The following is a 27815-nucleotide window of genomic DNA, read 5'->3' as shown; positions in this document are numbered from 1 at the left end:
CATTCGTTTACCTTGTGTGGTGTTTGCCTACTAATTGAATCAAACAGAACGCCTCCATGTCCACTCCGTCCCACCAAAATCTGGATGTTACAGAGTAGCCCTTAATACTGTAAACTAACGACTGTCAGATAATATAACTACTAGTAATTTAATGAAAAAATATGATCGAAATTCTTTGCAGTTCAAGGGAGCTGCGGTTGATGATTGGTTAGCGTGCCTGACTAACGACCGGAAGGTCGTAGATTCGAATGCTCATAAAAGATCTCATCATCGTAAAGCTCATAGAACCAATCGGTAGGTCTGCTCGAATAAAACTATTTAGTAGGCATATACCACACAAGGTAGACAAAGACAATTATCTATGCACAGAGAGAGAGAGAGAGAGAGAGAGAGAGAGAGAGAGAGAGAGAGAGATGAAAATGATTTTATTAGAATTTTAGTCCATTGCAAGAAATTTTCAATGTTTCACATTTTTTAAACTTTTTTCACACAGTTTATGTCTAAAAATTGTTAGCATAAGTTAGAAAATCATTTGAGGTAGAAACATAAAGTTATGTATGCACTCATACATGTGTTGGTCTGCAGTGGTTACATGTTTTGCAAATACGGATCTATTTAGCTTCACTCTCTAGCCGTTTATGACAAGAAGTTGCTCCCTCCATTGCTAGAATACAGCTGTAATTGCCCTAGCGAAGCGATGAAGTTCAATTTTGGATTATGTTTTTATTTTCTTTTTTGTTTGTCTTTTATTTTTTATTTTTTCTTTTGGTGCTTTTTGTTTGTTTTCTTTTTTGTTGTTGTTTTTATGGGACTTTTTAAATTAAAACTGGCAAATAAAGCAGATGGAGGAAAACAAACTGGAAGGAGGGGTTAGAGATAAAGATGATAAGGTTATTCCAAAACCATTTGGCATACATTGGCATCTAAATTAAAACTGCTAATCACTTAAATCCTTTCTTCTTTATTCCAAACCTTTAGTATAGAATTATGATAGTGATTGTGTGTGTGATGGACAACTCAGGTATCTGGCCCAAATAGTCGTCATCTTCAGTGTACCCTGTTTGGTACAGAAATTCTACATCATTCTCGGCCACTGGTGCATCATCTTGGTAGCTCTAAAAAGTGATATAAAATCGTATGGTATAGGTGGATATACTTGTGAAATTTAATCTTTTTACAAGTTGATTTCGTAGCTTTATTTATTCTTGTCATTTAAATCCAAGCTAGGAGCCAGTTATCAAAATTATATTGAGAAACTCTTGAGAATGATCCGTTGCCGTTATACAATTTTTATATAATAAAAATGCCATTTTTATTTATTGTAATCATTATCAAGTGAAATGACAAAGACAAAGGAAAAACAATGGGTGGATCACGAAAAGGTGAATTGTCTACAGATATTGATTGATCCTGGGTCAGTCGTTTAATAGATTTGTCAAGGCGACTGTCATTGTACACGTCAGTCACAGTCGGCTATCAGACCGAATTTTAATTCGATTGCATTGATGAAGTTTATAAACTGCTTTAAGCATTCTACTTTCTGTGTTTTCAGTCTCTAGTCATACTAAAGCGAAAGGATTCTTCTAAATTCTTGTCGAAAGGATCTCTGGTGGAAATATAGTTTCCATGGGAGCAACAATGCCACTTGTGTAGCTATTTTGTTTCAAGTACCCAAATACTCTCAAGGGGCGATTTCTATTTTGTAGTATGCCAGTAACAACGCCTTAACAGTAATAAATGGATACCATAAACTTTAATGTCGTGAAACACATCAATGCAATCCCTCCTATGAAATTATAATAGGTGTCCATTGTGTCTTTGTTTAAGACAAACACAACAAATTGCTAAAAAAAAAGGATTTCAATATCCTTTTGTATTATTCTCTATTGAGCACTACATGCTTTGGAAATGGCCATCTAAATCTCTGATAATGCATTTTTTTCTCCATATAATTAAATAGTTTCGTAATTATGAAACAAAACAGTAGGGTTATTTTTATGGGTTGTATCATTCGCTTTTTGTGAAAGAAACATGCATGTATGTTAAAAGGTAGTTTTTGGATAGAAATGTCCTCTTTATATCATAGCTTCAACATTATATACAAAAATGTATTCCACTTTATATAAAAAATACCTGCCAGTAAATATTGAAATGTTATTCAGTATTGTTGGTAATTTTAAAACTAATGGCATCTTTAAAAAATACTATCATCTGACCGTTTTGCATCGAAAAGCGTTTCAGTTGAAATATACAGTATTTTAAATATAAAAGTTGAGAGGGGAAATCGATGACAATAGCAACACAATTATTTTGTTTGAAACGACTGTGAACAGCATATTGACGGAACTTACAAGTTATACGCTAGGATTGTTAATGAACGATATTCTATTTCAGACTCATGATGCACAATACAGTCCAATTTGTGGACTGTGCACTTTCCCGTTCTTTATGTAAGGCTAATGATATATTTGGTAATGGATGTAATATAGAGAGTTCATAGATCAGTTTTAAAGAGAAACGGTATAAGATTGCATATGCATAAACACACTGAGATAAATACAGACGGACAGACATATAGATAGATAAATAAGCATAAAGAAAGACAAAAGTTATGTATACAGAAAGACAGAAAAACAACAAAAAAGAAAAGATAGGTAAATAGACAGCTGGATACCGAGCATGGCTGAACAGCACATGTGAGACGAATGCCGTGAGAATTTAGGAATCGGAATCCATACATTTTGGCAGTCAAAGTGCTGTTACATCGTGCACTGAAGTTTGTGAGAAGATATTGCTGTTGCGTGGTTCTGAAATGCAATAAATTTAGTAATAAAACAATTAAATGTTTACTTTAATTTACACCTTTATCATACACTACCTTTGTGACCAGCAATATCTAAGATAATAAGATTAAATGCAAAACATACAGTATCAAAAAAGATAATTATTATATTTATCACCACCATTTAGCCCTATTAATTATGGATTTTTACCTCTTTTAGGGATTACTTTCCTTGATTTTATCTGCACTGCATTTATTGAGAGTAGCCAAAATTCTCTTGTGCAAAAACATTCAGTTACTATCTCAAGCAATAATCCATCCGCGCAAGTCACGGAGACAATCCGCTACCCAACTTTATCACCCGTGGCTGCCTGTGTGGAGATTTCATCGTTTTCACGAGTTCTCATAAACAAAACTACATTATTAACGAAATAATGTAACGATCTCCAACACCTAAATGAAAGCGTCAGTTTAATCGATCGTGTATGAAAGAGAAAGTATGATTGGCTCATTCAAATAGCGTGAAAGATGTGAAGTTTGTACTAGCGCTCCAAGCAATCGACTCAGCAGGCTTATGTATATTCATGTAAATGTGGAAACCTTTGCACAGGCTGCAACATTTGTGAGTCGCCTTACTCTATCAGTTCTTCGATTTCTTCTTTAGCATCAACTAAGAATTATGCTGTCAACCGATTGCCTCCTTCGACGACCGTTATTCCTTAAAATGCTATATGATTTTTGCAGTAAATCGTCCGGTTACTGCTGAAAGCATTGCAAGTGTTATGCGCTTATGTAATGGAATCACAATATTTTGTCAGTTTCTGATATATTTTTCAAATTTGTTTCATCCAGCTATATTTCTTGGATCACCGAATACAGTCATTATTACCCGGAGGCTAAACATTATAGGTTGTAGGCCTCTCTTGTTGATCACAGATGTTTTTATTTACTTAATACTATCAATTATAGGCTTCATATCTCTATTCTCAATATCAGATAGGTTTTTATGGACCATAGACTTAATACTATCATTTATAGGCTGTATATAATGTTGAATGATACCGAGCAATATTTGAGAACATTCCATATCTGATATAATCTGGTTGATCTGGACTTTCTTTGAAGAAATGGAATTAATCAGGTGATATAATTCCGCAGCGGGAAATATACTTTTTATGTTTGTTTTATGTTTTTAAAGGAACTAAGTTGATTTTTACTGCCTATAAATCAACTGCCCACCCCACCCCCATTTGTGCCCATAGTTGCCTGTGGTTTGCCATTCCGGCAACCAACATCTCAAAACTCCGCCTTGTCATTTATTTTAACTTCGAGAGCCATCAAGCATAATCGCTAATCGTTGTGAGACTGTTTTATGCTGCTGCGCGAAGTTCCGAACAGACACGTATTCACGAAGTAAACAAGAAAAAGACCTTCAGCCGTATCAAGATTACTTTACCAGCACCAGTTCGCTAGTAATATACCTAAGACAACAAATCTGACTGATATACCTATGATAGTTGCTGTTGTCAGAATTTCAGCAACACCAAGACCAACAGTGGTCGCGGAGGTGATTCCGTAAACAGCATCAACGACACTCGCGCATTTGTATTTCATTAGTAGCGCGGTGCTTTTGACGACTTCAGCTTGCAGCTGTATTTCCGCTTCGATTATTGTATCACGACGGTAAGTTTGAGGATTCATTATAGTTCTTCTAATAATAACGTGATTGCGCAATATAATTCTTCGGCAGATCGACCTTAATCAGGTTTAACACGTACCGAACTTCCAACCAATATATATATATATATATATATATATATATATATATATATATATATATATATATATATATATATAGTAATATTTAAATTTCGGAGGTATGGCATTACGTTCATGTCAAACCAAATTGATTACACTATTGAATAATGTCTGAAACGATAGTTCTCATCTTCGCCCAAAACATGTTACACGGACAAGTGCGTCCTTCTTGAATAACAGTCAATATATTTCTTTTCTTGTCTGAGTCAGTGTTGGTTTAACAGATTCGTTGGGCAATGTAACCGAGTGGATTCAGTGGTAAATTCCACTTCCTCGTTGTTGAAACAATCCCTGAGTCTTTTCACGCCTGCCCGTCCAGTCAACGATTGAGCTTTTTCGCGTGCTAAATGCAATGATTCCAAGCTGGCTTCGAGTTGGTATTGGTACAACAGGGTGATCCCAACGGTTGATCTCTATTGTGCCCTTAATAAGATCAGATTTCAATGTATACGAGTGTATTTCAATGTATATGAGTGTATTTTAATCCCGTAATTTTGAAGCAGATATTCGTTTACAAGTGGAACAGAACTGCTATAACTGTCAACAACAATGGTCAGCTGATCCTACTCCCAGTCAGCAAACTCCGCAAAACCTCATCACCCTGTTCAGAATCCATCATGTACATATAATGATGAATCTAATCTTAAACACAAACGCCAATGACGTTTAAGTACCCGACTAATGATATTGATATTGACATTGGTGTTACGTATCACTGATTATCTGTTATTATAATGATTGTTTAATATGAATATTGTCATTCCACCCCATTCTCCGCTACATCTGTTTATAATAAATAAATGCGATCCAGACAGGCGAACTTTTAAGATGTGAGATTTATGTAGAACAAAGACATCCCCAACAGCAGTGAAAACAATTTGGTCATTTACTATACCAATCATTTGATGCTCTCCTTCGATGGTTATGCTCCCGAATAAGCCCATTAACTTACGACCCGTGGTGCCTTTGCGATCTGTTCATCAACCTATTGTTTCGTTGTAGCATCATCATTGATAAGTGCAATCGACAAACCAGTCTCTGATACCCCCGATTTCATTGATTTCGGCTAAGTTCTTGTTACTGCACCTCGTAAACTCACAACCACATATTGAATGTCCACATTCGACGTTTTAAGTTTGCCAGTTTGATCTTGAAAAACCCCAAGCTCGCCCAGAGCAACACCAACAACAATCCGACTGGTAAACTCAGTTAAATTAGCCTTTGTGGTAAACCTGGTCAAATCAACGTCAAGGTTGCGTCCTCGGGCAGTTAATCTTCATTAAATATTTACAGACATTTTCGTATACTATTACGAGTATTTTAAAGCAAAATCAATAAGTGTTTGTGGGGTTGATGAACGCTTGAGTGCACGCAGAACGTGGACAGAAATATGTCCGCAGATTGGGACGTTCGTTCGTGTTTTCTGCGTTCAACAAAACAGTGGTTTTGTTCCACCGCCGTGGGTTTAATAATCAGCTGCTTCAAATGATGGCGCAAGCCCGTTCGAGTCAAAATACAAACAAATGTCTCGATCTCACCAGGTATTGGAAACTGTAGGTTGTGTTGCTGACCCCAGGTTAAGGGTTCCTGTTTCCCTTGTACGGGGAATCATTTATGCAAGTTCATTACACATAAAGACACATGGGAAAAGCTTCATTGACTTTGTCATCGCAAGTGAATCAAAGTTGGTCAATGGGGCGCTTCATATGGGGACCACAACTGGTGAACACTTCCGCTCGGGAGACATCTGGATAATCGAAAACCTTTTCATGATTTTGATCGTCCACTGGCCATTTTTTTTCAGAGTGTTACGTATATATAATTTGTATTGTTTATGAGTTTTTTGTCATTATGTTGTATGTATGATTGTAATTTATAATTGATCTTTTCCAATCTTAAGTTCGTTCTTTATCTCAGTAGGATCATTCATTACGTAAACATGATAATACATATCTTATATTTCTCTATGAGTGTAGCTTAAATATTAGGATAATTATTTTTATGTGTCAAGGACATTGGTATTCCCACATAGATGGATCTGTTATACCTGATGTTGACCACAACCTGATTTATTTTTTTTGTCTTAGTTTATTATATATTCTTGTTTATTTGAAAATTTACTCTTTCTTGCATTTAACATCTGAAACATAATCAGTCGTATTGTTGTGTTACATTTGGCTGGAATCATTTGATCTTATTCACTGGAAATACAAAGTGCTCATCTATAATATTCTTAGAATTACCTTGATTTCATACAATAATTTTTTATATCATAATGTTGTAATATTTCAAAAGATTGTTGTCACATCATCACACTTCATTCCATTGGCACATTACCACGTTCGCGACTACATACACATCAACACGTTCAATATTGGAACTTATTTGGTATAACCCTGGAATTCAGTTGGAATTTTATACGTTTGGACTTGTAATAAATCATTCATGACTATTTTGGGTTTAATTCGTTCGCATTATTGTAAGTTCTTTTTAAATTTTCACTTTGTATTCTAGAAAAATAAAGTCTTTGTTGAATTTTACAAAACTTGTTGGTTTTCGATCTTTTCCGTTTCTTAGTTTAGGACCATAGAGTCGCAATAAGAGCCATTCCGGATGCAGTTCTGACGGCCCTAGCAAGGCTGCTTTTGCAAACGTTGGAGTCGCAGCCGCCAAATGGCTACGACGAATGGAAATATTTCATCTTTCATCGCAGCAACTGCGGCAGCTGATAAATTACGACTTCCCCAGCGGCGTTGAGGTTTGGGTGCTTTCAGATGTTGTGCCTGAGTAATTGTCAACATCGATAACATCAAGTTATAGTCATCGATAACTTATTCTGGGAAAGTTTCAAAAGTTTTTTAATCGCGGTTGAGATCTTAACGACTTGGCCTCGACTCAACGTGACATGTTACTTAGATATGACATTAGACGTTACAAGTTAAATTATCAATTTCCACTGGCGCACAAATAATCTTCATTTTGTATATCATCCCCTGCAGCAACCGAGTCTCATAGGAGAGAACCACATCAATGCGTCTATACTCATCTTTACAGGTTTGTTCTACACGTGCTTTGAACTACATGTCAACAACAGACTCCTTGACCAAGTCTAAATGCTCAAGAGAAAAATAATAACTCGGGTACACCGTAGTGAAGTTATGTTGAGAAATTTGCAAGCTTCTGTCAATGTTTTGGTTTCGGTAGAGCTATTTCGACAGCCGATGATGCACACTTGCTTGTGTCTATATTCGAAGAAAATTACTTTAGTGGTTTCTTGGTGACCGTTGAACCTCATCGAGACTTCACTCAATGCCAGTATTGAGTACATAGTCGAACTTACCTCTTGGGTGTTTATACGGTCCAGGAGTTTAAATATTATAGACATGTGCCGTACGGCACCGATACCTTTCTGGATACTCATTTGCCATGAGAATTCTTCTCGAATGGTGTTTTACTCTGAATCCCTTGAAACCAGGAGAAATGAAATACGAGACGTTCAGCCAGACCAGTTAAATGCTGTCAAATGTTTGTATATGGCACCTGATGGACTCATTAAAGGCATCCAAAGCGTAAATTTGGACAACGCAACTTTTACCGTCAGCGACACCATCATCACCCCGAACTTCATGGTTGTTGTTGTGGCTTTTACGAACTAACATGACAGTGTGTTTGGCCCGGAAAATAACCTTTCGAACGTTTCTCCAAAATCTAAATATATGTGACAGTGGAATCGTGCAGGAAAACACCACGCGCTCCTTCAGCTGTGTTCGTTGTGCTGCAAAGTCATGGTTAAATGTCTAGTTTTTGACCTGTACAAAGGCGCCGCCAGCACCAGGTCTGGCAAGCATGCCAGATGGTTACGGGTCCTGAAAAGCAGACTGCATGAGTTGATGCTGAATATTTGGTAGATTATTTGCATGGGCGTTTGCGTCTTTAATGAACATCATAGAGGGGTCAGCTGATCTTTCCCAATTGTCACTGTATCTAGCGAATTCGAGAATTGTTGGGCAATGTCAGATTTATCTAAATAAGTTTTGATTTATGTTCCGTCACTGAGATAAAGTGGGCAGCTAACCAACGCCATGATGCCATTGTTGACAAATCCGCCGTTGTCGTCGTGACCGAATGCATCCTTTTGGATTCTCCGTTCAAGCTTTTCTTGAAGTTCCAAAAATACTTTGCACGGAACGAAGTACCGATATGTTTCCTCAACCATACGTTATATTTGACATTCCAGGTTTTGAATCATAGCTTTGTAATATTGATAATCTTGTTTGCTTTTATCTAGCAACAAAAGCACCTCTATGTCAAACGCGGAATCTGATACATCTTTGAATTGAACCGTCGTTTATACATTTGTCGTTTCGTCTAATACCTTTTGAGAGACAATAGCAATCTGATCCCATTAACATATATTTGTTATCGCGAATTCACTATACGTTGTTTAGCAGCTTCATTGATAATTTCACTAACAGGAGCTGGCATTTTGGTTGTCGATGCTAGTTTAACTGCCTCATGTAGTGTTTTAGTCACTAATAGTGGTAGAAGATCTCGAATCCATTAAACCATGCGCAGTCCGAGATTATCAACCGATCCACAGCAATTTCTCCAATGGTATCAACTTGTTTTGCGATCGGTATTACGTGTGAAGACAAGATCGCGAGCGCTTCTGGTGCCCTTGAAAACAATCTCTGGACAGCATCGCCAATGCCAGTTCCGTAATATACCACATAAATGAGGCCTCTTGCTTGAACGACAAGAACGGGTCTTACATGTTCACTTACGGTTGTCACTTTATTAAACTGCAGGTCGATGTATAATGTATAGCTATCTTGTCCCAATGGTTAAAACGAAGGTTTGCTAACCGGTCATTGTTGCATGGAAGATATATCATCGCGGGTGTAATCGATATCAGATCACCTGAGGCCTCAGTCGTGGTAATCCAAATAACACACACACACACACCCAAACATACATACATATATATATATATATATATATATATATATATATATATATATATATATATATATATATATATATATATATATATATATATATATATATATATATATATCCCTGTAACGCTTGTGTTTACGATGCTGCACCTTCATAACTGCCACTGATAGCGTCACAGGTCTGATTAATTCAGGTCTGGTAATTATGTCTTGAGCGATATAATATCTGGTACCGTCTTGTCTTGCAAGAGTTTGTTTATCATCTGGACTCTCATTAATATCGTCAGGTCAAGCATAAACCAATCTCAGCGACGACTGTGCAATATCATCCACGTACGTCAGAGATTCGGTCGAAATGTCAGAGCTGGCTGAAAGGATATGTTCGTGTATACAAAATTTTGAATCGTTCTTGGTCATCAATGTGATCCTCCAGCAGATCTCTTTTTTGTTAATACAAGTTCATATGGTCCAGAGTAATGACCAACATCATTACATGTACCCTCTCTACCGCCCTCTGTCGAAGAACAAAGCGATTTAATCGCGTGAAAACCCCCAAATGACCGCGATTGAATGTTAGGCCAGCTACGATTAACGCTCAACGACGCTCGCATCTCGATTGTGCAGGATTTCCCTGCAATGAGTGGTGTCGAAAAGACTACATACAATTATGGTTTCGTTGAGGAGATCTTAATGATTGAGGTGAGGATTGCAATTTTATTTATGGCATACTTCATCTCAGCATTGATTTTTTGTAACACGTAAAGAGTTTCAGAACTCATCGTCCGATAGTTAATATATATCTTTAATATCTTTATTGAGTTTGCTTGTCAACACGCGAAAAGTCTTCGGGTCCATGATATTGCTGGTGAGTAACAGCTGACAAACCGATGCGGCCTCGTTGTTGATTTATGGCGCGTCGTTGCTGGAGCAGACTTATCCAACTAGAGTTTTGAAACGTTTCCAGATATGTATCCAATTAACCCAATTATCAGATGCTTTGTCGTCGCTATATGTATTTAAATATTGTAATGTGACATAATTTTTCCAGTTGAAAGGAGGATAGCTCGCAAATTTCAGGACACCCTTCTGATTTTGTTTATGCCTAACTCGGCCGCTTCTTCTTGGACCACGACTTTTCACCTTCTGTTCCCACCATCTACGCGTTGGTTTCCGCCGAAAAATCAACCATGTTTGGTGCAATCAGATATTTTACGAAAGCGCTTTAAGCGTCTTTGAGAAGCAAATTTTCCCACCACTGATTTTTCCAACTTTGACAAACTACTACCATTGATGATTTTGCACATTTTCTATTGAGTCTGCATACCAAAGAGTGGTATCAGAGAATATGAACTTGTACAAATCACGTATATAATTTTGCACGAGTGACGCAGTAAGTAGACTAGTCATGTTTTTGTTTTGTTTCATATTCAGCATTTGATTTTGATGATGTCATATTGCAATAGTAAATTATGTAATCAACAATCCAAACATTTTGCACATTTTCTATTGAGTCTGCATACCAAAGAGTGGTATCAGAGGATATGAACTTGTACAAATCACGTATATAATTTTGCACGAGTGACGCAGTAAGTAGACTAGTGATGTTTTTGTTTTGTTTCATATTCAGTATTTGAATAAATTTCAAATAATCACTTCGCTACTGAATGAAAATATTACATATAATAATAAATTTAGTTCATTAAATGACAATATAGTAATAGATAACAGAAGCGGTGATCTTGTAGAATTTATAAGACAATATTAGTGGGGTGTCAGAATACTTTTGCCTCTTTGAAACCAGCCCTTGTCCATGTACTGAACACATCCATCTGTCAATCAGTGATTTATACGGTTTTCCTGATTTTCAATTGTAAAGAATCTTGTAAGATGTCAATTATTTATTCTGTAGATCTTTTTTACCATAGCCATTTATCAGTTTGGTGTGCTTATTAATTTGTGTTTCTCTGTACCTCTCGTGGGCCTCTGTGAGAGTTTTACCAAACGAAAGTAAGATTTAAAAAGAAAGATCAGTGTGTAACGATAGAACTAGGTTGCTTCTAAATTTTGGAAAAGACATTTCGTTCGATGTTGAGATAAGGTGATGTTTTCGTTTTTGTATTTATAAGCTACGTCAAATATCACTTGCAAACAGACAGTTTATAAGGCTGAATGAGACATGTATCCAGCATCTGCGTCTATTCAGAAAATGATGTTCATTAATTTGAAGCTTGCAGTTTACCGTGGCTTCAATCATTGCACAAGTACATATAGTAAAACTTAGTGACAGGAAAACTGTATTTACAGTTCTTGCTCCAACAAAGTTATGCCGATGTGCCTTTTATCAGTAACACAGAATAATTAAGTATTTCATTAGACCCTCGAAAACAAGAGATCTCAAGGAGCCATGCAAGAGTCTGTTTCAGTCAGGCTATGTAATAATTAGTGTTTCGCCTCTCGAAAACTGAAGTTAGCAGCAGCTGCAATAGCAGAAGCAATTGGAGAAACAGCCAAATTAGCAGTATATGTGTTGGAATTTGCAGTGAATATGGTGATGACAGTAACGGTTTTTAGTAATTGTAACAAGTTCTAGCGATGGTGCCTGGTGAAAGTGCTACTATTAATAACAGCATCTGTTTTCGTTATTGTTGTTTTTTTTTTCTTCTCTTATTGCTGTTGTGGTTGTCATCGCAGAAACTGCTTCATGTTACACACATATTAATGCATATGGGGTCATCTGTACTTTTCCTGGCCATGTGTCCTAGAACACTCATTAAGATGCCACGGATGCACAAAAAGTACTCTTTTATATCTTTACGCAAGCTGACACGGAGGACTTAAAGAAACAACGCACTCGAAAATCGACATTGCTAATCAATAAAACGAGATTACAAAGAATGAACATTATTTTTTATTCATATGAGTATTATTAGAAGTAGTGTAATAACTTACCGATTTGCCCATAAAATGATGTTAACTTCCGGATGCTCAGAAGATTCGGCTATGCATTGTGTTGGTGTAATCATGTAAGGCCCTGAAAAACACATTGGAGGTTATCTAATTCTATATTTCCATATTTGTTATCTAATTCTAGATTTTTTTATTTATTTTCTAAATAAATAACGAAATGTTCAGGCAGGATAAATATCAGGCAACAAGGAGATACATGATCAGTATTCTCCCAGCTTCTTCTGAATGCGAACAATTGGGAATTGACCGATCAGCGATCGGGCTCTGGTAGTTGGATACTCTGTATTTGCTTTGCAAACAAGACTATTTCTAAATTTGATGTTAACGTACATTATAAATTAATTCTCTTTTTCATAAACTGAATTCAGTTTGTTCTTATATGTAAATACGTTAAGACCTGCATGGTACACTAGCTTATTTTGCCTTTTAATATAATCGATTGGAATGATTCGTTTCTATATATATATATATATATATATATATATATATATATATATATATATACATATATATATATATATATATAAAGAGAGAGAGAGATAGAGAGAGAGAGTATTACTCTTCATCAATGTTATACCACGAGATGTATAAATTTTTCATTAAAAGGAAACGAGGCCTGCCGAGTTTCCTTCTAATGAAAAGTTTCTACAACGAGTGGTATATCATTGATACAGCGTACATACTGTACATATATTTTATTTACATCATATACAGATGCATATATTTGCCCTTTGAATGGAGTTAAGATTTACTACAGACAGTTGTGTATTAACCGAATGAATTAACTCCTCACACCTTCGAGTGTGTCCGCTACAAAATGTAGTTCTATGCCTTTTGTGGCTATTCACAATCACCTTTGCTTATTGACAAGTTGGCTGTTTTCTTTTTTTAGTGTCTATTTTTCTTCACATTGTTTAAATCAGTATAATACGTACTTATGATTTAAGCATGAAAGATGATTTTAATGATAAAAGCAGAGCACTACAAACGTATGGTTTAGCTACGCCATTCACACAGACGCTGCCATTCACGTACCGGCGCATGAAAATTAATGTGCAAAAGAAACTAAGCGAAATGACGAACCAGCAAGAGGTATTTAAAATAGTTTAATATATTTACATTTGATCTAAGTCATTATTCTGCTTTAGTTACAGTACACCGACCATAAACTAACTCTCTCTCTCTCTCTCTCTCTCTCTCTCTCTCTCTCTCTCGTCCGTTTGACTTTAAAACTTTATCTCGCTCGCTCTCTCTCTGTCTCTCTCTCATCCTCTGGTTAGTTTGACATAACTTTTACCATCATTCATAAGTCCTATGACACAGTGAGATGACACAAACAAAAAGCCCGTATCTTGCTACGATGATCCACAGAGAGAGAGAGAGAGAGAGGGGGGGCCTTGGACATTTTCATATTTAATTAATAATAATCGATTTTTAAAACATTAAAGTATGTTTAAGAAACAACAATAACAAAACAATTAATACATCACAGTATGCGTAACAGGTAACCGAGAAATTTACCGTATAATGTCCACATGGTTTGCATCTTTGTATCAGTGATTATATAAACTCTGTAGACAAATACCAAGGAAAAGGCACACATACCATTACGGCGAACAATATTCTTACAGGTTACTTAGTGTAATTTCCTTTTCAAGGTTTTAATCCAGCTCAAAACTTCTTTTCTCACTCACTCCACATTTCTACGTAGTTAGTCCGTTATGCATGAGAGGGGAGGGTGAACACAAAGCAGAAAGGATTGTGATGAAAATGCTTACCATATTAAATTCATTAAAAAAACGAGGATTATTAATACTTTTTATCGTTGTAATCATACGTCGCAAATGATTACTGTGTGGAAAGTAATCATTGTTCTGAAATCAACTGCAGACGGTCGCGAGAATGTTTTTATATGCGTATTATTGCGCCATGGGCGGATCACAATTTGAACGGAAAGTGCTATCCCTGGATTCCATAAAAGAATTCTTGATAATAGTAGGCAGAATTCATATATTAATACAAATAATACCATCATACACGTTAGAGTATTTTTAGTTCGTACTCTACGGAGATTCGAACCCACGTCCGTGGGTAAACGGCACCCATCGCCTTGCCTGCACACACGAGCCCATATTCCCTCACGGCTAAGCACACATCACCAAAAAATGATGTTACTCAGTCGGTGTTATGTGCATATGTGCACTCGTGTGTAGCAGACACACTCGCATGACGACCTAGAGAGTTAAATGCTCTCTAACCTATGTGATAGTATTATTTTTATTAATATATATATATATATATATATATATATATATATATATATATATATATATATATATATACTGTGCTAATAGAGATTATACATTTGACAAAATAAGCTTTTCTGCCGTAAAGTATATTTACTCATTGAAAAGGTCATGGTGACCTTCATGAACTATTGTCTTTCGCATTTGTACGGGCAAGTCCCAAAGGTAGGTGATACCGTTAGTTCCACATCAGTTATGAACGATGTTAGACATACGACACTTAGCTGTGTGGCGCAGTGTGAAGAATCTAATAAAATAAAACTATGAGCTCACTAAACTTGGATGCTTTATTGATGAAATCCGCAGATTTCAAGACATAAACAAGACAATTTAAAGAATGATCATTAAATGATGATTTTTAGGCATTTATCGAAGTACAGATATCACCAAATTTCTCAGGAATTTAACATAAAGTCATTTGGACTTTATTGATTCTTGAGAAGGCAGATAAACATTTGTACATCGATAAATTAACCAGCTAGATTTAAGTTTGTAATGCGGTACTCGTTCTATAAGAATAGTGTACTAATTTAACATTTCATTTAAGGTTCTAGATTTTTCATTACAGCTAGTCAATAATAATTTCATGAAACCACTTTATTAAAACTAATTAACACATCTGGTCGCACTCGCAGAATTTGGTTCAGGAAATTGAAAAGCACTTTAAGAGTTTGCTTGTATATAGAACTAGAAATATAAAACTAGAAAAAAATGTGAAAGACTTCCACAGATTCGTGCCCAAATTGTACACTGATAGATAACACCAATAGAGAAAACGTTTAATGTGATGTTCTAAAATATCTTAGTATCTTTCTTGCTAGATGCAAGACCTTGAATCCTGAATGCTTTAAACAAACGTGACAGTTTTTGAGCAAATTAAAGGGTATTGATTTTATAAAAAATACAAATAAGGTAAAATAATAGGTACTAAGATTAGAATTAGAAATGACCGCACCTGCAGCCTCAAGGATTACAGGAATCTCGTGCCCAAGGTCATAGCTGGTGTCTCCTTTCCCGACAGTCAAAGTGAAATCAAATGTAGGGAACACCTTTGTAATATTGATATTTCTGTAAACACAAACCCATTTGTATACAGATGTGGATAACATATCATACTGTGTTTACGGATTCAACAAATGCAGTGAAACAAGCATAATATAAAATCTATAGCTGTACTAAGATATTGTAACAAACCTAGTGTGTGTGTGTTTGTATTTCTATCTCCTTTTTTAGTTTTATCTCCATTATTAGTTATATCTCCATTTTTAGTGTTTTAGATTTTAGTCATTTTAGTTAATCAGAAGGATTAGCCAAATTCAAGGAGCAGTATTCATGAGACTTGATGGTAGCATGTATTGCCTTCATAAAATGGGCCCATCCTAATTTCTTAACAAAAGGAATTTTCTTGATATTTTCACGTAAAAGTATTCAGTAAGTTGTGATTTGAATGATCCTTTGTCTCAGGTGCTTGGGTCATGTCTTGTGAAACTTGGCGTGAAGGACCAATTTACGGGTTGGAAGGATGAATCATACAAATGTGAAGCAAGAAAAAACATGCAAGTGTGAAATTAGGGTCTCTTGAGTGCCTTATTAGTTGATTAGATAAATATTATTGTGGTATTAGCGCGTTTAAAAACAGCTCAGCTGATAACCACTTTTGTCTTGAGGTTCTTGGAATTAGGGGCGTCGACATATGCAGATGTTCTATGATTTGCTTAAATAGTTTGTCTTGATTACACTGTGCAAGAAACATTGACTTCTTTTAACGTTGAATGAAAACAGAACTGCAAACGTGAAGTCTGCAAGGTTAAACAAAATAATAAACAAATCCACATTTCTTTTCATCAAATGTGATAGACGGACAGACCAACACAACGTCATAATAATAGGAGATTGTTAAATTCTTGGAAACTCCAAACCATTCGAATGAACATATTTTTTAGAAACGCATACTCATGAGGAACAGATCGGCGTTATATTTGATCTATATATTAAGTTCCATCTATTTTTGAAATATATATATATATATATATATATATATATATATATATATATATATATATATATATATATATATATATATATTTCCAAAGCAAGAAGGTACTAAAAGAGATTTCATTATCTGAAACATTTACAAAATTTAACATCTGACAGGAAGTCTTTTTAAAGAGAACATTTTACCGTAACATGCAAATATTCTGACATGTAGAAGAAAACGACAGACGGTACAAAATGTATACAAGGCTTATTTAGATATAACAATCGTAAAATCATACAAACGTGTAATTGGAAAGACTCGCTATACCACTGGACAAATCGCTGCAGTTTACTGTGAAAGTTCGAAGCTGCGAAATATTATCACTTTGATTAAACTGGTAGCCAAGGTATTCACCGTTCCTGAAACCCTGTATTGAATAACATGAATCCCATTAGGTACCTAACTGGGTAGTAAAACACGTGTGAAGCTATAGGACTCACTGTGCTAATTCAGTTCCAATAGTAAACCTATGCAAACACCATGATATTAAAAATTCAATAACTTTAAATTTCTGAGTGTTCATGATCAAACCTATATTTATCATTATATATGAAACGTAGATAACATCTTCTGTGTAGAGATAAGGATATGATCAGCGGCATTGTCTGCACCTACCTGTGTTTCAAACATTTGCTTTCAATTCCGCACAAAAGAGTCAGGTGCTAATATCAGTAATGAGTGTTACAAGCTCAAGACTTTCAAAGGACTGAAATTCCATCAATAAAACAATGTCTCTATTTTTTTCAGTTACAACTAAGATAAGCTATCGAAAGATTCTTTTCCTTACAATATACAATTCACTATCAACCAATCCTGGACAGCCTAAACCATATATACTCTATTTAATATCCACTCATTTCCAGGCTGGTTCCCATTTTTCCTTACAATTAGTACCGTGTGTCCTATAAGTGTTTTAGACTTGCAATGTTGGAGCACCCAAACATTATCAAAATGCTTTTTTTGCATTGTAATGCAGAGACTACGTTTGCATTGCAGACCTTTCAACTAAGAATATCTTTGATGATTGCCATTTGTGTGAGCGTCGAATATTTTAATCTCACAAAAGGAAGCTATTATATGTATACCAAAGATAAATAATGTAAAGATAAATAATGTTCAGTTTCGTTGCCCTGTAAATAAGAATTATATAATACAAATGAACATTGTGATGTTGGGTATGCAAGAACGTCTAATATATAGTAACTCATAAATGCACAACGTTGGAGAGGCATCACATCTTTTGGAGTTGAAAGGGTTAGGGGTGGCAAAATTAGAGGAGATTTGCGCATATACTTGAAGCTTTGTATGGAGAAATTTTTTTTTAAAGTAAAGGCTGTGAACACGTGTTTGCAATCTTGGCCGAGGAAATCGAAATGAGTGTTTGTATGTCTAATAGGCTACAGAACAAAAACATAAAAGAATACATACAATTATGGTATGAAGGTAGCTAGCAAGAACAGGATGAGTCTTATTATTGCGATTTTTTTTTGTATGCATACGAAATTATTCTGCCTTGCACATAAGAATAGTTTACAAAATGGAAGAAAGACAGATTTGTTTCTTCAATCGTGTACACATAAAACATCCAGGCAAACACGACTTAAACTGAACTTTTACAGACGCAAGCAAATATACATTAAGTATCGACATCAATGGCACAAAATGTATATTTTCTTTCATGTTAAAGACTGTAATCATATCTCAATCGAAGATTCAGGTAGCTACCTCTTAATTTACAAGAGAACAAAATACAATGGTCTACAGTAATGTCTAAGTATTGTCCTTTTCAAAAATTCATGCTTAATTGTATACATAATCTATTCAATTTAATTGCTTTACTGCATCATAATTGTATATAAATATCAATATATCTTTGGTTAAATAAATTCATGAACTTTTCTCATCCCATGTAATTTCATTGTAACAATATACTCCATAACCATAGCTAAGATGATGTTTCATTTTATTTTTTTTTTTTTTTTGCTTGTGTTAGATCATTTATGTTACATCAGATTTTAGGGAGTCTACTACGTGACATTTTAAGTAATTGTAACTATTATTATTTGGTTTCATAATATGCATAGATTTAAGAACTGTTCTTTCGAAACTCTTCCATGAAAGCGCAGTTAAAGTACGCCTTGGATATTTCAGGGTATATTTACATTAAATTGTATTACTTCTCTCAATATCACTGGCATGACTAAAACTCCAAATTTCAGCCCCATTATATACAAAGGGTAATACATTAAAATAGAAAGTTCTAAAATGTATAATGCAAAATGTTTAAACATTTCGAAACCTTAACAATTTGCTTTTAACCGAGAAAAGTAGTTTTGAATCTTTTTCAGGCTTTTATACATTTATACCAGGGAATACGTGGTGAACAAACTAGGTCAATATATTTATAATGCGAAGAAACTTTCAGAGCAGAGAATGATTGCTGACTCACAAACACCCTCCAAACACATATAGAAAAAGGTCCAAATTAACTTTTGCTACCTGTTTATCACAGTACGATTTAGTCTTGATAGGCAACCGTTTGCATTTGCCTATTAGTTATTTTAAACGTAACTAAAGAATCGTGATTCACGATAAAATACGTGTTCTGTATGAAAATTACGCATTCGTGCTATCAAGTACAATTTTATTTTAACAATTATTTAAGAAGAAGAAGATTAATTTACCTGGGAACAGTTTGATAAGGTGTACGTATTCCCAACGGCATCTTTGTTGCCCTTACAAGTTGGAACCATAATAAACCCGTCAAAACCTGAAATCTGCACGGTTGTATCTGTGCAGTCTAAAAAGGTAATATTTCTAGTATTGAAAATAAATCATCAGCTTATAATGAATTTTTAAATAAGAACTTCTTTTGAACATGAGCAAAATTAAATACATATATAGTGAGATAGATACGCAAATAATTAGGTTGGTATGTACGTATAATTTCCAACTTGCTTGTGCTGAGTACAACCAGTTTCGGAGAGTGTTTCTGTTTTGTAAACACTCAGCATATTTCAAAGAGAACTTTCCTTTTGAGTAGGTTTCATTACTTGTTAAGTTATGTTGTATTGAATTACATATTCACCAGCTCCGGGAAAGTACTGTCTGGACTCTCTTATAAAGTCGAGTCAAACTGCAAACGACAAAGATCCTGATCTGCCATAATGGGCCTTCAGATCAGGGTCTATGCTATTTGTTCCACTGATTACTCCTAACAAACTGTACAGACTCTTATCTGCCGGCGCATGATGCGAAGGCAGATCTGCGTCTGTGCAGTTTGCAGTTGGACTAGTCTTATAAGCGCTTACAGATTGCGTATTAGAAACGAATACAGAAAGAACCATAAAAAAGATTTTAAAAGTTTCTGAAAATCATACATTTTAAAATTATGTGTGTCCCAAGCTTAAATGCCGCAGTATCTAGGTTTGCTGATTTAATTTTAAACTTAATGAGAGTGTGTGAGGGAGATGTGTGGATATACACGTGAATTTCATGTGCTAGCAACAATATTTTACAAACGTTGTATCTGAATCATGTTACTATGTTTCACATTATTGACACATTCATATTTTCTTAAAGATTTATGGAAGCTGTCGTTTTAATTACGAATAAATGAAGCAACACAAATATAAAATAAAGGCAATTACTTACTGTAGGTTAAAGCTAGATTCTCATTCACATCGAATAAACATGACTGAAAATATAAACCTATGACAGTTTCGACGAGAAGAAACAATTGTATCAAGTTATAACATGGTGTCAGGAAGAAGAAAACATTTAAAATTATTACTTGTTATTTGTGTATAAAAATGCGTGTATCTTTTCACTGATATGATCAGATATGCAAAAACAGTAAAAATAACTATGTTAATTGCTGGTAATACGAATTTTCCATAAAGAACATAAATACTGATCACAGATAAGTAAGGTAATAACTTTTGCGCTAGCACGTCAAACGGCTTTATACTAGACAAGCGGAAACGTTTTTAGTTTTCAAACTGTCATTGTCAAATAACGGTGAAAGCTGTCACAAACCACCACTTTGAAAGTCCTGTTTTATCCGTTACATTAAGAGGACATACAATAAGAATCTGTCTGTAATATTTGCCAAGAACTGTATTTCTTTCCATTTATATAATCATAGCTGAAACTTACCAACAGAAAGATGCACTCCGTGGTAATGAGCAATGGTCTGTTCATTTCTCACAGTGACGGTCTGACTTAAAATATCTGAAAGGGTAGTTTTACGTCTTAAGGAAGAAGACAATATGAATGGCTTTAGATTACTATAAATACAAATAGTGTTTTATATAAGAGTCTAAGGAGGTATGGACCATTTTCAATGCCACGAAGCTTAAGATGTATGCCAAAGAAATAAAATATAACACCTACTGGTGCATCATCACACAATAGCATTAGTTGTCTATGATGTATCTATTAACGAAAGTAATAACACTACATCGCCTGTGGAAGGTCAGTTTTGTTTTGTAGATTTGCTTTCATTGGTAGTTTTAATACATTATTTGTTATATCATGCCTAAAACATCTGACCTTAGTGTATTTGTCCAAGACATACCGATGCAGCCGACCAGGACTGGCGCAGACGGGAATAAAACCCCTGCTCCTCGGATTACTAGTCCGACTCTCAGCCACCTAAGCCACCGCGGCTGACCTGAAAAGTCAGTTAACAAATTATATATATATATATATATATATATATATATATATATATATATATATATATATATATATATATATATATGGGGGTCGGGGGTGGGGGTGTGTGAATCTTAAGACTGAACGTGAGCAAGATAACTGAATCATACGCTTAATACTGGATAATACAATTTCTTTTTTCATTACAACGCAATTTATAACATGATTTCGGCAACTATAGGACCTATGAGATCAATACCAGTTTTGTATCTTACAGATTTTGTAATTAAAATATAACTTATTCTCATAATGTTGAAAGTATTATGTACCTGAAGCTAACATCGTTGTTTGTGGTTTAGGTTTCTTTTTTATTAAATGTTCAGGTAACTGGTTCTATATTTAACAAAGACGAAACAATTGAAAAGCATATGCCTCATGATACGCGTGCTATGCATTACTTCAGAGTACATAGGAACATGAAATGGTGTTGGAACTGGCGAAACGGGACATTCATTGTCGTCCCAATAAATTCCTCAGTTTATAAATATATAGATTGACAGAGGTTTTATTTCTTTGCAAAATTCGCCCTGCCCCCAGAGTGTCAGTCTGAAATACAAAATCATTCTAGCGCTCCGAAAAACTTGTCCTATGCAATAATCTTAAATACTTTTCTGGCCCTAATCATCCCTTAGATTTATAAAGTTTGATAAAAACCATACTAATGGTTAATCGATACTTAGACAATCATTCTGTGAAATACTATTTCTCGCTTGTTAAGAAGTGACATAATCCAAATCCTTGCAAAGTCGTCATAGAAAGAAAATGAAGTCAATGTGACCAACTTTTGACCGTATTGAGTATTACTCTCCAGTATGAATATACTTAGTCTCATAGCATACAAGAGTGTCGGAGAAACTGGGTTAAATACAAAAAGTCAACATATCACTGTAGTGCCATAGGTATTGCAACACGCAAGGCGTCTACGAGAACATTACTACCGGGCAAATCAGACAATACATGCGTGATAATAGCTTCAGGTCAATGTGTCCCCTATTTCTTAGGACCATAAGACAACAGTGAACGGTTGAACGGTTCTTAAACGCGCTAATACCACAAATAATTTCTTCTAATCAACTAATAACCACAAATTCGGCAGACTATAATTTCACACGTGCATTGTTTTCCTTGCTTCACTAAACCATGATTTATCCGCACACACTTCTAAGCCACATATGGGTATTTCATACTGCGTAATAAAAACCTCACCCATATACCTAGAATACATAATTACTCCTATCTGAAATTACTAAACACGTACAGGTGAGAATATCCCAATAATTATAATGATAAGACATTAGGTAGAGTCCATTTTATAACATAGTCTGCACGATTTACTTATAGTGTGTGGAGTTTAATATGCTGTTTTATATTACAACACGTTAACGTATTATGTGATTATGATTGGTCCAAATAAACCCATGAAATTGTTATACAATATTTTCTTTACTGATTGGATGTGATCGTGCGAAAATTTCTTTACCCCGCCTCATGGAACTTTTTTTTTTACTAACACTTTAAACATTTTGGCTGCCATGTTTCGAATCGACTGCTTAAAAGGAATTTGGGGAAAAGGGTCACTCTTTCTGAATAAGAGAATCTACCCCACCGCGGCTCGTTACGCCACGTATTACCTAAACCCCAAACAAGAACAACAACAACAACAATAAGTAAAACTGAGAGTATTGGTCAATGTATGCGGGTGTGGGTGGGTGGGTCGGCGGTAATCTTGTGACATGGAATCTGCTTTTTATACAAGACTGGTTTAAATGTTAACTTCTAGAAGTAAATAAACTCACATCTGTTCAATGAAAAATGTGGATATAAACCGGTCTCCCAGCTGACAGAAAGTTAGGCCTATCAAACCACGGCATTTTGTTACGCGATAAATAGTTCAAACGATCTAATGTTTCTTATGTAATGCAATTTGGGCTGTCTCCTATTCCAGACCAACTGGTACAAATATCCAATCACAAATACATTACAGTAAATATGGAATTTCATCATCCGGTAAATCATCCTTTTGCACGAATATCCAACACCTTTCGCTAGTGAGACTGACATAACCCTTAGGCGTAAACAATTTCGCATTGACCGTCTATCCTAAATGAATCTAACCATGTGACATCACAAGGAACGTCCATATACATTCTATATCAAAAAATGATATTGTCTGAGTCAAAAACTTTTATTTATTAGGAATGACAGTTGCCCTTTGAATTATAATTAGGAAAAGAAAATATGTTTGTAAAAGTCATTGGTTATAAAACAGCACAAAATATCGGCAAGCGTTTGGGATTATCTTGTAAGCGCAACAAAAATGAAAGTTGTATCGTCTGAGTCAGAATGAACGAAATTAGTTCTTCTTTTGTCTCTATATTTCCATTAAAATAACAACTGCGATAAACAGAATCTCAGATGGGTAATGATTTAATTATGCATTTATGAAACTCGTTAAATAATACTCAGGTTTCGCTCACCGAAATTCGCAAAAGCTAGACGTTATTAAACTAGTTTCATGAATTCAGTATTAAATCATTACCTATTTGAGATCCTATATTTACGAAACTACTCCATGCCACCATAAATCTCGTGAATGATGTACATTAAGACGTCTTCCTTTAATAATTTGGTTAAAGAGATTTCTTCCCAATACCGACTCTCCATAATCAAACAAATAATCAAACAAACCTGACAAAGCTGTAAACGGAGACGAAAATACAAACATGATATACCCTAGGTCTATTACAATAATCGTTTGTACTATGATAAAGTCATAAAGTTGGTGATCTACAAGCATCAGATCCAGTGAACCAGAGCTAACTTAAAGCTGAAGTTAAACTTCGTACCTATTTCTTTCCTCTCCTTGACAACGATACAAACTATCAATAAATATAAACATTGATGACTTCAAGGGTACAATAATTTACGGAGTACTATCTCCTTTAATCCTCTCTCTACACTTTAAAACTTAGTAATGAGATTTTTTTTTTCTTTAAGCATACGGTTTGAATGAATGAATTGGGGAGGACAAAGGTAATGGTATGTAAAAGTTCCAGTTCAGTAGATTTTTTTATCTTCGGCAAGGTTCTTTTCACTCAATTCAAATTTACGTGTTGTTGAATTGTGCTGTCATAGTCTCAGCTATTTATTGTCCATTGGATCCTATCTTCAAAAGATATGCTGCAGTTTGATCTTAGTGAACGTCACTGATGGATAATGATGCGATGCTTATAAATAATGACGACTGTATCCACAATGCTCCAATAAATAGGGACGTAGATGTGTTTGATAAAGAAACATTACATTTATATAGTAGAGATCAAAAGTATCGATAATCAATTGATTCATCTTTATAAGAATGAAGTGGTCAGCGTGATGATTTTAATCAAATATTGAGTCGAATTGGCAATTTTTTATTAATCTGCAAATCAATCGTTTGGCATAAAATATCACATTTACTCATCCTAAGAAATGTATAACTTAGTTCGGATATGACTACGAATCGAAGCGGAAGAATAACGCATGGTGTATTTAGTCTATAGAAAAACAGAACAGACGAAAAGTAAATGCATCTAATATTTGGTAGCAGAATATATAAGCAGACCATAGTGAAGCATTCCAGTCTGTTTTCAAACCAAACAACAGCATTCTGAATGATTATCAGTTAAGGCAAAACAATGAAGTATTCCGGCTTAACATAATATATTCTGTTTGTTTTCTTCAGTTGATAAATCTTTAAATATTGGAAAACATAATAGCAATATGCATGCTGATTTTAATGAACCGATTACTGTTTCTGAAATTTTAGTTGATTTAATCAATGTCTGGTCAGACGGCATGCTTAGATTCCATGAGCATATATAACCTAAACTATATATAGCATTGCATTATTATAATGTTTTATAAATATTTTATAAATATTTTAGACAGTGGTATATTTTAAGTAATCTGCAAGAAGAATGGAAATCGCGAAGAAAGAAACCATATAGGCCCTGCAACAATGTAACATTGTTTTGAGAAACATTACACTGCAATTGTAAGTGTGTTTGCCAGGGAATCCAATTTAATAAATACGACTCAATATGACTTTAGAAAGGGTTAACTCATGATAGATATATTTGTTCTGTGTGCGATTAAATGAATTTTTTCATATGCAAACATTTGTGTATTCGTTTAGGGCTTTTTATTTTAGATTTTACACCATTTTTTATACTCAGAAAGTTTTCAATAGCATCATTTAAGTTTTTCAGTATCTTGTAGGATATGTACAAACAATAATTTGTGATCAAATGTGAGTAGTATATACAGAATTGTTTAATTGTAATGCGTGCGTCTGAAGGTGAAATCATTTATCCGTTTACTTTCTCTAATTGTTTGTATGGTTTGCAAATATTTTAAAGCTGCATCATGTACAGTGTATGTTTGAAAAGATAACAGACACAGAACACTTGTGAAATAATTTGAGAAATGGAAACTGATGGTAAATATACACAAAACTAAGATAGTTGCATTTAGAGAACATTTTAAAGGATTTGAACTTTTCCTACAAGACTTTTCTTCTAAAGAAAGAAAATCCGAATGTAAGTATACATGCCTGGATTGATGGATTTTATTCGGACTTTATTTACTTTATGAGCGATTAGGTAAAATTTACACATCGATAAATACCCAACCATGATCATTTAATCCTATATAATAAATATTAAAAGAATGCTGAATGCATGATGGGACATATTTATCAATCGGGATAATTTAAATCACCTTAAATAATGTCCTATTTTTATCTTGACTTACACAACCAAAGTATCGCGTTTCCGTTGATAAAGTCGATCAGATATTTGGTGCTCAATATTGTGACAGTTCTAAATGGCTCATGAATGAGTCAAACAAAAGAAAACGAAAGGAATAAAGGAAAACCAACGGACCGTTTCATTCTGGATATATTTGGCAATTTAAATAATTCCACTGATGCAGTTGTTTATAGGTTTTTAAAATAAATTTTCAATGTGCAAATTATTTTATTGTCCTACAATATCAATTTAAATTGTTTAATGGTATTTAAAACTTAGATTATCATGTTGCCTATTGGATCAGGGAGACGGAAAAAATCAAACATAAACACACGATTGTCATATGTGTAGCTCACAATATAGGATGCCAGTAACAATATCTTGGCATGTAAATAATCTAGTAATATGTTAACATTGTATGTAACACCATATTTATCCGCATTAAAGAAGGTTTAAATTTCTTGAACGAGTGAAACCTACTGATCATGCTACTTTAAAAGTGTGTGCATTCATTGCTCTGGCAGTTAAAATGTAATCGGAAGGAATTATTTTTGAATTTTTTTAAATGTATACAGTACGTATAGAATGGTACACTTTATTAAACTTCAGCTGTATATTAAATTAGTGTATTTTTTACGATTTTCCTTCTGTTATTTTCGATTCACCACGCCAGATATGATTTATTCACAGTCCAGCTTACAATATATAATCCATGGTCAGGAAAATAGAGTTGACTGATAGATTTGTTTATGAATGCCAAATATCGATTTTTTTATGGCGGCTCTGCTGTAAGAGTTATCCTTAGAATATTCAACTTGTTTTCGTATGTCATTCATGCTACATTAATTATATTTGATTACTTGAAGTGCCTCATAGTTATGTCTTTAACCAAATGCTCGTAGACATAAAAAGGAGTCAACCAGAAAAAACAGTTATATTGACATATATTTTACAGATTCGATGCTTTGCAGTGACTTCTGTTCACAAGATCAATCAATCAATGTACGCATGTATGTATGTATGTACGTACGTATGTATGTATTCATCCATCCATCCATCCATCAATCCAATCATATTTCTCCATCTCACCTTATTTTGTTTCCCGTAATAATTGCCAAGTTCTTGTAAGAACAAAAAAAAAAAAAAAACAGTTTAGCTGCTTCCAACTTTGTTAACTTTTCAGTTTAATTCCCCAAGTATACACCTTCTGGTTCCAACAGCGTGACTATGTCTAACCTTTAGTGTACTCGTCTGATAAAATAAAATTGAGATTGTGTGAAATCTAGATCCTTTATCAGCCAGCCGATCACGATGTCGTTGGTCATTTTGGTGCAAACTTCAGCCAAACACATGTTCAACTGTCACAGATAATATATATCTTTGCTTATGAGTTTTCTGCTACATAGTTTAATAATTAGTTTTTACCAGGGCTATTGA

General features: G+C 34.6%; 1 protein-coding gene across 1 annotated transcript; it reads right to left on the bottom strand.

The window, feature by feature from the left end:
• LOC149796060 (uncharacterized) lies at positions 1-27608 on the bottom strand. Its single transcript, XM_089964168.1, has 10 exons — positions 27468-27608; positions 21449-21544; positions 21028-21102; positions 20524-20566; positions 19554-19669; positions 17112-17236; positions 15787-15899; positions 12508-12589; positions 2675-2807; positions 1-1115 (listed from the first exon to the last, which is right to left on the bottom strand). The coding sequence occupies exons 3-10, from the start codon at positions 21070-21072 to the stop codon at positions 975-977; spliced, it is 798 nt and encodes a 265-aa protein (XP_089820294.1). The 5' UTR covers positions 21073-21102; positions 21449-21544; positions 27468-27608; the 3' UTR covers positions 1-974.
• Between the last annotated feature and the right edge of the window lie 207 nt (positions 27609-27815).

Source organism: Sinohyriopsis cumingii, chromosome 7 (genome assembly GCF_028554795.1).
Source record: "Sinohyriopsis cumingii isolate HCF-2022 chromosome 7, ASM2855479v2, whole genome shotgun sequence".
In the NCBI taxonomy this organism is placed as follows: domain Eukaryota; kingdom Metazoa; phylum Mollusca; class Bivalvia; order Unionida; family Unionidae; genus Sinohyriopsis; species Sinohyriopsis cumingii.
The sequence above is the reverse complement of the archived record's forward strand: the minus strand, read 5'-3'. Positions and strand labels throughout refer to the sequence as shown.

Excerpts from the sequence above, each read along its gene's own strand:
- LOC149796060 (XM_089964168.1), bottom strand. The coding sequence starts at position 21,072 with ATGAACAGACCATTGCTCATTACCACGGAGTGCATCTTTCTGTTG. Across the intron at positions 20,567-21,027 it reads CGGAGTGCATCTTTCTGTTG|TCATGTTTATTCGATGTGAA; the intron begins GTAAGTTTCAGC and ends TTATATTTTCAG. Across the intron at positions 19,670-20,523 it reads GAATCTAGCTTTAACCTACA|ACTGCACAGATACAACCGTG; the intron begins GTAAGTAATTGC and ends TTACCTTTTTAG.